This window comes from Zophobas morio, unplaced genomic scaffold, assembly GCF_036711695.1.
Source record: "Zophobas morio isolate AGI-343-1 ecotype UQ-CSIRO unplaced genomic scaffold, CSIRO_AGI_Zmor_V1 ptg000014l, whole genome shotgun sequence".
Classification (NCBI taxonomy): Eukaryota; Metazoa; Arthropoda; class Insecta; order Coleoptera; family Tenebrionidae; genus Zophobas; species Zophobas morio.
In genome coordinates, this window is record NW_026972119.1 from 13,750,251 (window position 1) to 13,763,892 (window position 13,642).

Below are 13,642 nucleotides of genomic sequence, written 5' to 3' on the forward strand. Positions count from 1 at the left end.
CATTTCATCAATTTTTCTTTTTTGCAATATCCAACTCTTTATTTTCTTTTTTTTGACATTTCCGATTTTTCAGTGTTCTGATTTTGTTTCTTTTTTCAATGTGACAATTTTCAAAAATTTAAAAATTGGAAAATCGAGAAATTGAAAAATCAAAAATTGAGATTTTGAAAAATTGAAAATGGAAAAGTACAAAGTCTAAAAATACATTGAAAAAATAGGGAAAAGGAAAAATTGTGATATAAAATCGAGAAGTTTCACAATTGAGAAAACAAAAAATTGAAAAAATGAAGAAAATAGAACTAAAAATTGTAGAATCAAAAAGTAATGAAATCGAAGGAAAAGAAAAAACGAAAAATTGTGGTCGAAAAATTGAAAAATAAAAAAATTGGTAAATTGAAGAATAAAAATGAAGAACCTACAAAATTCGAAAATTAAAAATTGAATTACTAAAAAATCGAAAAATTGAAAAAATTAAAGTCGAAAAAACGAAAAAGTGTGATATCAAAAAATTGATCGAAGCTAATTAAATAGTAATTCTCCATATTCTCCAAAATCTGTAGCTTGGAATTTAAAGACTTTAGAAACCTTACTACAGTTAGAGAAACCCGAAAATCTATAAAATGTAGCAAGTCCAGAGTTTACAGATCTTTGAGAATATAGAGACTCTAGACAACTTAAACAATCTTGGCAATTTAGGGATTCAAGAATCTACAGAGAATTTGGAGAGTCTAGGGAGTTTGTAGAACCTTCAGACCATAGAGAATCGAGAGAACATAGACACCTTATTTAATACCTAGAAACCCTAGAGTGTATACAGTCTAAAGAACCCATAGAGTCTAAAATTCGGTGTGACCAGATTTTTCACATGTGTGCAAAGACGAAATAATAGTCCTTTAACTAGGACGCTGTCTAAAACCTTGTCCGCCTTGCAGGGTGACCAAGTCTACAAATCCGTCTTCATAATCTTCTTCCAAGGAGATCAGCTAAAAACACGCGTGAAAAAAATCTGTGAAGGTTTCCGTGCGACGCTCTACCCATGCCCTGAAGCTCCCGGTGATCGCCGGGAGATGGCAATGGGTGTGATGACGCGAATCGAAGATCTTAACACCGTAAGTACCACATTTTACACGCACCCTTCACTCACGTCACTTTTTGACAGGTTCTGGGTCAAACTCAAGACCACAGACACCGGGTGCTTGTGGCCGCGGCCAAAAACATAAAGAATTGGTTCGTGAAGGTTCGCAAAATCAAAGCAATCTACCATACTTTGAACCTGTTCAATCTCGACGTGACGCAAAAATGTCTCATCGCGGAGTGCTGGGTACCCGTGTTGGATTTCGAGAATATCCAGCTCGCTTTGCGAAGAGGTACTGAGCGAAGCGGTAGTTCCGTGCCGCCGATTTTGAACCGAATGGAGACCTTGGAGGATCCTCCTACTTACAACCATACGAACAAGTTCACCAGTGGTTTCCAGACCTTGATTGATGCTTACGGGATTGCTTCATACAGAGAGATGAACCCGGCACCGTACACCATTATCACCTTCCCATTTTTATTTGCTGTGATGTTCGGTGATCTGGGGCATGGGTCTTTGATGGCAATATTCGGGGCATGGATGGTCCTTAAGGAAAAACCTCTGGCTGCTAAGAAATCGGACAATGAGGTAGGGAATTGTGACCGCAGTTTGAAGATTGTACGAATTTTTTGCAGATATGGAATATTTTCTTCGGTGGACGATACATTGTACTTCTGATGGGTCTATTTTCCATGTACACGGGCCTTATTTACAATGATGTGTTTTCTAAGTCGTTGAACATATTTGGTTCCAATTGGCATACTAATTATAGCGCTAGTTTTGTTTTGTCGGTGCAAGATAAAATGATTGATCCTGCAGACGACGGCGGCTATGACGGGTATCCGTACCCTATAGGGATGGACCCGGTTTGGCAGCTCGCAAAGAACAAGATTATTTTCCAAAATTCGTTTAAAATGAAAATTTCGATTATTTTAGGAATCATTCATATGTTGTTTGGCGTTTCAATGAGTCTTTTTAATTACACGTAAGAAAATTGTCAAGTGTATCACCGCATAATAACACTGTGTTACAGGTACTTCAAAAATAAGTTAAGCATCATCTGCGAATTCGTTCCTCAAGTCATTTTCTTGGTTTTCTTGTTCTTTTACATGGTGCTTCTCATGTTTATTAAATGGTTTATGTACTACCCAACTAATGTGGGTGAGTATTTTCCATTTTGAAAACTATCATAACGGAACCAAGAAATCAGTGTATGATATACATTATTTATGTTTACAGAATCGGAAATCAAGTACAGTCCCCGATGTGCTCCTTCCATTCTTATCACATTTATCAACATGGTATTGAATAAAGAGACCATTGTTGACCCAGAATGTGACGCAAATATGTACGCTGGTCAAATACCAATCCAGAAGTTGCTATTCGCATGCGCTGTGATCTGCGTTCCATGGATGCTTCTTGCGAAACCCCTTTACATCATGCGGAGCCGCCGTAAGATGAATTATTCTGTAAGTATCTGCGACTGTTGTTCTGTGTTCTACACTACATCACCGCTAGTTTTAAATATTAATTCATCGGGATGGAACTACCTTGGGGTGACCTGAAGTACCCTTGCGCCAAACGAAGCGTTGCATATTGAAAAATCTAGAAACTTTTACCTTACCTCGGTTTGCTTGTCAAAGTTATTTACGCAAAGTAGAGATTTTTGAATTGATTTAGAATTTTGGATTGAATTAGCAGTAGTATCAGCAAACAACAAAATCTTACAGACTACTAAACTGATTGCTCATCTATTTATTCATCCCCTCTACAGTACTTGATGACGTCATCTCAAAATTTCCAAGATAAGTCTTGCGTAAAATTTATCATCTGAGACGTTCGTTTGTGTATTCATGTTTGCTACGTGCACAGGTTATCGTAAAAAATAAATAAAAATTGTAAAAGAAAATAAAAAAGCAGATTTAATATGCGAACATTATATTTAAATAAATAAATAAATATTAAAAAGTGTGCGTCAAGATGCAACTTCCACTTAGTAATAAATAAATTAATCAATTTTGTGATTAATTAAACAACAGTTTATTGTATTTTTTCATAATTCTGGATACAGTACAATTTTTATTTACCAAGCGTTTTTAGTAGACAGATATTCTCCAAAACTACCCACGGATTGTTCTTAAATTTTATATGTATTTTCATCATTTTGAGTAGTTAAGGTTGTCTAAATCCTATGAAATAATATACTCTTGTACTCATGGTTTATGGATCCACCCACATTTTTATCACAATTATTTTGCAATTTTTTGTGCAATATTTTATTTGGTGATCGAATCACAACCTTGGCACATGTTTTTTTTTTCACTATGACTTGTAATATCTGTATTTCTTACTTATAAGGGTTATAAAAAAGTTTAATTTTATAGTTTTTCGAAGAATCTGTATTTGTTCGCCTGTACGTCAGGGGTGAAGGAAGTTCTGTCTAAAGAAGTTTTGTATTAGTTTCTAAAATCTTGCGTTTTGAGGTTATCATAAGTATGGTACATCGTAATGCTACACTTGTGGTTTATGAATCTACCTTCAAAGATCCAGATTTTTGTGGAAAAATCAAAATTGTACTACATTTTCAATTTATATTTGGGGATGGAACATCGAATAGTTCGAAATTTCATAGACCTTTCAAGGTTATCCTAATCATGGTAAATTGATAATGAAACTTTATCTACCCCTGCACTTGTGGTTTATGAGTGAGCTTTTACCTTAGATATCCAGGTTTCAAAAAAATAAATTAAATTTTATATTTGGTTTGGAAATTAAAAAAACTTGAGCTTTTTTCTAAAAAAAGCTGAGATGTAGATTTCAACGTGATAATTCGAAAAATCTAAAGGTTTTATTGTTCCCGAGATGTTTTAAATATTCGGTTTGAAAATCAAATTGTTTAATAATCCTAAAAATTGCCATTTCGATTATTGGCGATTCTGCAAAAATGGTAGGTATTTCTAAGGGTTGACTTCTACAAAAAAAATTGTCTTCAGGTTATTTCCAAAGATGGTCTAAAATTATACAAAATTTCATAAGCTGTTGAAAAATTATGCTTTCAGAAAAATACCCTAAAAAACGCAAAAAAATCTGAGATATTTTTGATCTCGACGTGCTTATTAAAAAAAACTTCTGGTCCAGAACCAAAATTCGAGTGAATTTTTTTTTAAATCTCAAAATTTAAAACTAATTTTCTAGGCACTAAAGATTCTGGAGGTTCTAAATATTCTAGAGATTCTAAAGATTCGAGGAATTCTAGAAATTCCAAAAATTCCAGAGATTTTAGAAATTCTACATGTTTTAAGGATTCTAGAAATTTTGGAGATTCTGAAAATTTTAGAGGTTCTAGACATTCTAGAGACAATTGTGGAGAAACAAAAGATTCTGGTTCTAAAGATTCTAGAAATTCTACATGTTTTAAGGGTTCTAGAAATTTTGGAGATTCTGAAAATTTTAGAGGTTCTAGACATTCTAGAGACAATTGTGGAGAAACAAAAGATTCTGGTTCTAAAGATTGTAGAAATTTTAGAAATTCCAAAAATTCTAGAGATTCTTGACACTTTGGAAATTCTAAAGATTTCAAGAAATCCAGAAGTTCCAGAAATTCTAGATATTCTAAAGATTCGAAATTCTAGAAATTTCAAATTGTCTAGAGGTGCTAGAAATTTTGGAGATTTTCTAGAAAATCTTCAATCTAAAGATTCTAGGCATTATAGAGAAAATCATAGAGAGGCAAAAGATTCTGGATTCTAAAGATTCTATAGGTTCTAAGGATTTAAGATATTCTAAAAATTCTATTCTAGAAAGTCTTGAAATTTTCGTGAATCTGAAGATGTTAAAAATTCTAAAGAGTCCAAGAAATCCAAAGTTTCAAAGTTTACCAGTTCCAGAAATTCTAGAGATTCTAGACGTTTTAGAGATTGTAGAGGTTCTGGGGATTCTCTAGGTGCTAAAGATTCTGGAGATTCTAAAGATTCGAGAAATTCTAGAAATTCCGCAGATCCTAAAAGTACCAAGAAATCCACAGTGGTTCCAGCAATTCTAGAGATTCTAGAGGCTCTAGAGGTTTTAAAGAATCTCGAAGCTGTTGAAAATCTGGAAATACTAAAAATTCTGCAATTATAAAGATTCGGGGAATTCTAGAAATTCCAAAAATTCCAGAGATTCTAGAAATTCTATATATTCTAAGGGTTTTAGAAATTTTGGAAATTCTGAAGATTCTAGAGGTTCTAGACATTCTAGAGATAATTATAGAGGACAAAATATTCTGGATTCTAAAAGTTCTAGAAGTTCTAATGATTCAGGAGATTTTAAGGATTCAAGAAATTCTAAAAATTCCAAAAATTCAAGAGACTCCAAAGTTTCAAAGTTTACCGGTTCCAGAAATTCTAGGTATTCTAAAAATTCGAAATTCTAGAAATTTCAAAGTGTTTAGAGGTGCTAGAAATTTTGGAGATTTTGAAGATTCTAGAGAAAATCATGGAGAGTTAAAATATTATGGATTCTAAAGATTCAAGATATTCAAAAAATTCCAAAAATTCGAGAGACCAAAGATTCTAGAAATCTTGAAATTTTCATGATTCTGAAGATGTTAAAGATTCTAAAGAGTATGTGAGAGCAAAGTTTTAGAGCTTACCGGTCCCAGAAATTCTAGAGATTCTAGTGGTTTTAGAGCTTCTAAAGGTTCTGGTAATTCTAACTCAGGCGGTTCCAGTAATTCTAGGGATTAGAGATTCTAAAGCTTCGAACAATTTCTACAAGTTCTAGAGATTCTAGAGATTTTGAAGATTCTGGTGAATCTGTAGATGTTTGTTAAAGATTCTAGATGTTCTAAAAATTCTAGGAGTTTTAGACGTGTTAGAGATTGTAGAGGTTCTGGGGATTCTGTAGGTACTAAAAATTCTGATATTCTAGAGGCTCTAGAGGTTTTACAGAATCTCGAAGCTGTGGAAAGTCTGGAAATGCTGAAAATTCTGCAGATTATAAAGATTCCAGGAATTCTAGAAATTCCAAAAATTCCAGAGATTCTAGAAATTCGATGTTTTAAGAGTTCTAAAAATTTTGGGAATTCTGAAGATTATAGGGGTTCTAGACATTCTAGAGATAATTATAGAGGGCAAAATATTCTGGATTCTAAAGGTTCTAGAAGTTCTAATGATTCAGGAAATTCTAAGGATTCATGAAATTTTCGAGATTCTGAAGACGTTAATGATCCTAAAGAGTCCAAGAAATCCGAAGTTTCAAAGTTTACCGGTTCCAGAAATTCTAGGTATTCTAAAAATTCTAGAGTCTAGTGGTTTTAGAGCTTCTAGAGGTTCTGGAAGATTCTAGAGATGCTAAAGATTCTGGAAATTCTGACTCAAGCGGTTACATTAATTCTGGGGATTAGAGATTCTAAAGCTTAGAACATTTTAGAAATCCGAAAAATTTTAGATATTTTAAAGTTTTTAGAGATTTCAGAGATTCTAGAGATTATGAAGATTCTGGTGAATCTGTAGATGTTTGTTAAAGATTCTAGATATTCTAAATTTAAAACAAAAATACAAGTCTATACAAAAAATGAGACATTTGTCCAGCATGTCGTGCAAAAAAAATGGCGGTTGAATTTTTTGACAGTTAACTAAAGTTTATACGGAAGAAACATGATTTGATGGACTGTACTTTAGATGCAAGGGAAGTTCTGTCATTTTAAAAATTTCTATGTAGTTTATGCTTATTGCCACTTTGACGTTTAAAGTTTAAAATATTTTTCAAAAATAACAAATAAATAAAAAAAAAGGTTACAGTACTTAGAATCTTGCACTCTGTGACAGTCAAATGACATTGACGTCGAAAATTTTCTACTCCCCACTCTAGAAATCGAAGTTTATAGTAGTTATAATTCTTTCAATTTTGGCAAGATATTGTAAAACGGTATGTTTCTGTTTCTGTCTTCATCGGACACACTGTATTTAGACAAATATATTTTTTAAATGATGCTGTTGACCCTTTACTTGACAGTTATTTGACCATAACGAAATTTATTAATGCATTCATATATTTTTTTACTTTATTACAGTGTGTCAGAAAAAATCCTAAAGGTAAATTTAATATATGCATTGAAACTCTTTTTTTTTAGATCATACAGTTTGCTATATTTCAATTCACGATTCTGGAAAAAAATTTGCCTTATTGTCACTTTAACGTTTGACGTTTAAAAGATTTGTCAAATCTGACAAACTATAAAAATAAGGTTACAGTACTTAAAACGTTACACTATGTGACAGTCAAATGACATTGACGTCCCCGATTGTAGAAATCGAATTATATATTATATTTTTTTAATTTCAAGGTGCTCTAAAACGGTATGTTTCTGTTTCTGTCTTCGTCGAACTCACTGTATTTAGGCAGGTACATTTTTTAAATAATGCTGTTGACTCTTTAATTGACAGTTATTTGACCGTAACTGTCAAACTGAACAAGGAACGGTGTTGGTAACGTTCGTATTACCAACGTCATTATTTTAAAAATCATTGCGCAGCCTACTGAAGAGCTTTTTTTTCGAGCATATGCTACTTAACGTAAGTACTAAGTGTACCAATCAGAAACGAACGTCTTGAGCATGCGCACTCAACTTGAGTCATTACACCTATATTTTTATGTCGTTTGTTTCACCAGGTTTCGCACCAGCAAATGCAAGCAGCAACAGGAAACGGTGACGCCGAGCAACCAATTCACAACAACACTGCTCAACCTATCGTTGGCCATGGTGGTGGACATGACGAAGAGGAAGACCTCGGCGAAATGTTCATCCACCAGGGAATTCATACAATAGAGTATGTACTAGGTTCCGTTTCTCACACGGCATCCTACCTTCGATTATGGGCTCTTTCGTTGGCTCATGCTCGTAAGTTCGACAAAATTTTAAACCGCACAAACTCAACATAAATTTCTAGAATTGTCTGAAGTCTTGTGGGGCATGGTTTTGAACAAGGGCCTAGTTGTCGACGGATGGTTGGGTGGAATAGTTCTCTACGTTATTTTTGCTTTTTGGGCATGCTTGACCGTGTCCATCCTAGTTTTGATGGAAGGGCTTTCAGCCTTTCTGCATACTTTACGTCTTCATTGGTAACTCTTACTTGTTACAAAGTCGGCGCAAGTTATAACTGGTTTTTTTTGCAGGGTTGAGTTCCAGAGTAAATTTTATGCGGGTCAAGGCTACGCCTTCCTGCCGTTTTCGTTCGAAAATCTTCTGGATTCAGCATCACAAACCGCTGAAGAATAAGTTTATTTATTTTATTTAGAACATTTTATCGTAGTTATTTTTTATTTACAACTCTTTTTATATACTCTTGTCATTCATACAGGTAACGTCGTACTTAAAACTCATCGCGCTAATTTAAAATAAAAAATATGACATGCAACACCGATTTAGGAAATCGTACTAACGGAGTGTGTTACGCAGTACTCAGTAATACTGGAAAACTGGGTGCACACTTCCTTTCAGTGCAAAAACTGATGATTGAAGGGTTTTCAAACATCTACTTGGTGTAATTCTAATTGTTAATCGTAAGTTCGTGTTGTGCTTCTTTGTAGATACTGCATCTCTGTGTCGTTGTGTATTTGTAACTTAGCATAAGATCTTTTGAAAACCTAAAGATCAAAAACAACTAGTGGCAAAAAAAGAGCTGATTTGTTAGCTTTCTATTAACACTTGAGGTTAGTAGAAATGACAATATACTACCCTACTACATTTTGGCAAGAAGCCGATATTGTGGTTCTCGCTTCTTATCAAAGATGTCTACTACGATGAATACTAGCTAGATAGCTGGTTGCTTACGAACTAATGTAAGCAAAATTGAACAATAACAACGTTCAAGGCGAAAAAGTACGTGAATAACAATGTAGAACTAACGTGCGTCGACATTGTTTTTCATGGGCGGAGGATATTTTTAGTTTTATTCCCCAAATTTATCATTTTGAACGAATGCATGAGCGAACAGAAGAGTAAAATTAAGTTAAACTATTGTAATGTTTAATATTGTGAATAATAATTCACAGTATTAAACAGTGAATGAACTTATACAACATGAAACAATAAGAGAATAAAATATATACTGAGTTATTTTGTGTCTGTTTTACACTTTTAATGAACATAGCCAATATAGTGTGATAACCCAAACTTCCCGCCTTAAAAATTGACCTTGAAACAGTTTGAAAGGTCCGCGAAAAATTCAAAAATTCAAAGTTTGGCCTTGGCTGTGATCGTCTAACAAATGAGAACCTACGTTGTGTGTTTTTTTTTTTTGTTTTTGATTTTGAAAAATGGCGGGAAGACGTTCTTTCATACAAGTGCATACACTGTCGAGAGCGCAAGAAATAATAGGCAAAATTAGGTTGGTCAAAAGCCTTCCTAAGGAGGAAAAAGAAACGAAGAACGACAGACGCTCGAATTGCCCTTCTGGCGAGTCCGCAGGGCCAAGGTGTCATCGGTCTTCGCTCCCCAAAACCCCCTGGGGTTTTATTCACCGACATATTACATGTCAAACACCTTAAGATATGTGAAAGAAAAACACTCGCGAATTGACAGACATACACATGAAAACCGAACAAACACAAGACCTACACATATGTAAATTGGATGGCAGAACCCGAATCATTATGAGAGTGTGGCGATCGAACAATCATAGAACAAAATATAGCAATTTCATTTATGAGCACAGCAAAATACCCAGAGGAGGCGTTGTAGCGCAAGTAGAGGTTGGGACTCCTGATCGTCACTGTTCTCCCCCACGACGGTGATTCTATCTACACCAACGCCTGCTCACACGCATCTCTCCATTACGAACGTGCCCTGCGAAACGAGGCGGTTACGATCGCAGATCCGTAGTGGGGTCCTGGCTATGGACAGAAGCCGACAGCGTTAAAAACCCGCGATCGCCCCCTGAAGCTATACAACACCCGCGGACTTGTGCAGGTGACACGATTAATCCCGTCAGTTTGAGAAGGAGTCGCGCGCCCCACGTACACTACGAGTTATGTGTTATTTACCTTAATTTCATTTAAATGTTCAATCTCTATGACTCTAATATTAAATGACAACCGAACAAGTGTTAAAGTTTCAGCAAAGAGCAATAAACAACATTTAAATTCGCCACACACTCTTACGAAAATTCAACAACAAATAATTCTTAATTGAGATTAAATTTGGACATCAGATAATTTACATGATAGAAATATTCATCAACAAAATATTTACATAATCAAAATTTAGCAAAGATTTATTAAAAACAAGATCTGGTGTGAAATAAGCTTGTGCAAATAAAATATCATGTTAGGTCAAAACTGTAGAGCATGGAAATTTACGTTCAATTCAAATTATACAGCAAAGAAAATTACTGAAGCTAAAATTGTGAGACAAAGACAAATTGCATGAGGTGAAAGATTGTAAAGTTAACAGATTTACATGTGATTAATATTAATTCGTGTCCAGTCAAGTTATTGGTTAAAATTCAAACGTGAAATTATTTAGCTGCATTGTGGGCCATTATTACACATACATTTCCCCAAACAAAACACATAAACAAACATGGCAGACAAGCTGCAGTTGCAAAATGGCGTTGGACGAATTCGTCATTCCAAATAATAGGCGTCGAAAATGTGCGATGCAAAAATACGATGAATCCTGTGGCGTTGTATAAACGATGTGCTAAATCCAAAGAATAAAGGCACGTCCCCCCATGACCCACAATGTTGTTATTTTGTTCAATAGATTCAGTTAAAACATGTGCTCGATTAAAAGAAACAAATGGACGCTTCAAAATGGCCGCTGCCTGAACAAAGAACGGTGAAAATAACAACTCGTTTGCCGCCATCCAAAATACAGATTTCACAAATATAGCTAAATAAAGCATGGCCCGAACTAGAAATCACTTCCTGTAAAGCCCTACTGCGATGGATTTTAAATGAAAGATAAAAAAAACGAGATTAGTGGAGGTGAGTCACGAGGTCAGAAGCATCGTCGGGGCTTGAAACTCGCCGCGAAACAGGACCCAGTCGAAAACGTGTTCAAAACATACCTCTCCAAAGATGCGAAGATTTCGACACGGCTTACCGCCCAAAAGGAACGCAAAAAACCTCGTCGTAAGAACGATGAGAAATCAGGAACACCCAATGGTTAAACGGGGGCTGCTAGGTTTCCCAATGGAACGGATCAACACTGGAAACGCTTGAGTCACACTCTATAAGAAATTTAAAAACGTTTTATGTAATGATAAATCACAAGTATAGAGTCATATTTTGTACATTTTGGATAGGATTTAAGTATTTGGCAAAATTTTTAGATAACGTAATCAATTTTTGGGGTTGATGAACAGATAGATTTTGCATAACGATTTACCATGATTACGATAACCTTAAAATATTTACAAGATTTTAGAGCATTCGGTTTTGCAGTTTCAATTCAAAGTTGTATTGCAAAATATTGTTATTCAGTTTTGAATTTTTTGCAAAAATTTTGGATGTTTAGGGTGAAAATTCGACACGGATTCACACACCACAAGTGCAGGATGAGTAGCTTATTTTATGAAATTAAAAAAAACTTTTTATTTTAAATTTTGAAGATTGCGTCATCCTATGAGTGGTGGGGACGATTAGCCAAATTTTAGTTGGTATTAAATCATCTACATGATATTCCTAATATATATATACAAAATTTGACAACAATCGCTCCAGTAGTTTCGGAGATTACTTGTCTAATAAAAATGGATAAAGACAGACAGACGGAAACGGGAGACCTATTTCTTCGTACTCTAGGGGTCATGAAAGGTCCAGGAAACGTAAAAGTAGAGAGTCGGCCGACGGACTCGATTAGAATACTTCCTTCGCTTAGGCTGAGGAAGTAAAAATTGACAGAAAATAAAAAAGATAAAAATAATGAAAAAAAAGACAAAAACAAATGTGAAGGGAAACTGCCAAAAAGCGAATAAAAATGAAAGTAACAAATAGATAAATGGGACAAATGAAAAGCTACCAAAAACAGAAAACTGAACAAAAGAAGCGAAAACTTGTGGAAAATTTTAATTTAAAAATTGGTCTAAAGAGTTTAGACAGTACTTCCCTCGCTGTCGGAAACGTGACGACTGCATGCCTATTATGTTTTTTTTTTCGCATTAGATTTCAAAGCATTCGGTTTTGTAGTTCCTGGTTAAATCATCACCCTGTATATCCAAATCAAAAAAATATTAATGGAATGATAAATTACAAGAAGAGACTCATCATATTTTGTACATTTTAGATAGGATTATTCGGCAAACTTTTGAGCTGACGTCATCAATTTTTTGGAGGGGATAAGCAAATATATTTTTACTAAAAATTTATTATGCTATTTGTAACCTTAACACATTTGCAAGATTTCAAAGCATTCGCTTCTATAGTTCCTGATTAAATCAATAAAATAAATTTACCTATTCATTAATTTTTTGGGTCACCTGTATATGCAAATCTAAAAAATATGAATGGAATGATAAATCACAAGAAGAGACTCATCATATTTTGTGCATTTTAGATAGTATTTATTCATCAAAATTTTGGGGTGGCGTCATCCATCTTTTAGAGGGGATGAGCAAATATATCTTGATCAAAAATTTACCATGCGTATGATAAATTTAAAACATTTCCAAGATTTCAAAGCATTCGGTTTTGTAGTTCCTGATTAAATCAAGAAAATAAATTTGCGCGTTCATTAAATTTTTTGAGTCACCTGTATATGTAAATCCAAAAAATATGAATGGAATGATAAATTACAAGGAGAGACTCATCATATTTTGTACATTTTGTTCGCCAAACTTTTGAGCTGACGTCATCAGTTTTTTGGAGGGGATAACTAAATACATTGTGATTAAAATTTTATCATGCTTATCATAACTGTAAACCATCTGCAAGATTTCAAAGCATTCGGTTTTGTAGATTCCAAATTAAATGTCAAAATGTTGTTTCATAATTTTGATTCTTTTTTCAAAAATCTGGACGTTTAAGGTAAAATCTCAATTCGGAGTTATAAACTACATGTGTAGGAATATGTTATTTGATACAATTTAACTACTAGTAAGGCCCCTTCACAACACAATACGTTTTTAATGCTTTTAACCTGGTTTTCAAAGTAACTTTTGAAAAGTTAAAATTTTTAAAAGAAATTGCCCGGTTTTTCGAAGTCACCCCTTTTTAAAAAGTCAAAATTTTAAGAAGTGTATCCTGTTTTATCAAACGTGAATATGGTTTCGGCCAAGAAAAGTTACCATTTAAAAACATTTAAAACCCGTCTTTTTACCTTGGTATTTCAACAGTCTTCTTAATTAAAAGTTAAAATTCCCCTTTTTACTGTTTTTTGTTGGGCCACTTCAGCACAAAAATGAATACGGTTTCGTTCAAACAAATTCACCTTTTAAAAACACTTAAAATCAGTGAGGGGCAAATTGTCCCCCACTGATATTCTACTGTAAATCCAAAATTATCGTAATTTATCATAGTTATATTTGTGTTTACGTGTTTTTTTGTTGGTCCGCTTCAGCACAAAGATGAATCTCTGACCAC

General features: G+C 34.1%; 1 protein-coding gene across 5 annotated transcripts in view; it reads left to right on the forward strand.

The window, feature by feature from the left end:
* The window catches only part of LOC135128557 (V-type proton ATPase 116 kDa subunit a 1-like), a 32,777-nt gene extending 23,601 nt beyond the window's left edge, over nt 1-9,176 (forward strand). For all 5 annotated transcript variants that reach the window (XM_064055435.1, XM_064055437.1, XM_064055438.1 and 2 more), the window contains 8 exons: nt 933-1,109; nt 1,160-1,663; nt 1,711-2,060; nt 2,109-2,236; nt 2,315-2,544; nt 7,730-7,958; nt 8,008-8,179; nt 8,234-9,176. In XM_064055435.1, coding sequence (XP_063911505.1) covers nt 933-1,109; nt 1,160-1,663; nt 1,711-2,060; nt 2,109-2,236; nt 2,315-2,544; nt 7,730-7,958; nt 8,008-8,179; nt 8,234-8,336 — 1,893 coding nt within the window. In that variant the 3' untranslated portion in view covers nt 8,337-9,176. The remainder of the gene's footprint in view (nt 1-932; nt 1,110-1,159; nt 1,664-1,710; nt 2,061-2,108; nt 2,237-2,314; nt 2,545-7,729; nt 7,959-8,007; nt 8,180-8,233) is intronic.
* Nucleotides 9,177-13,642: the final 4,466 nt, after the last annotated feature.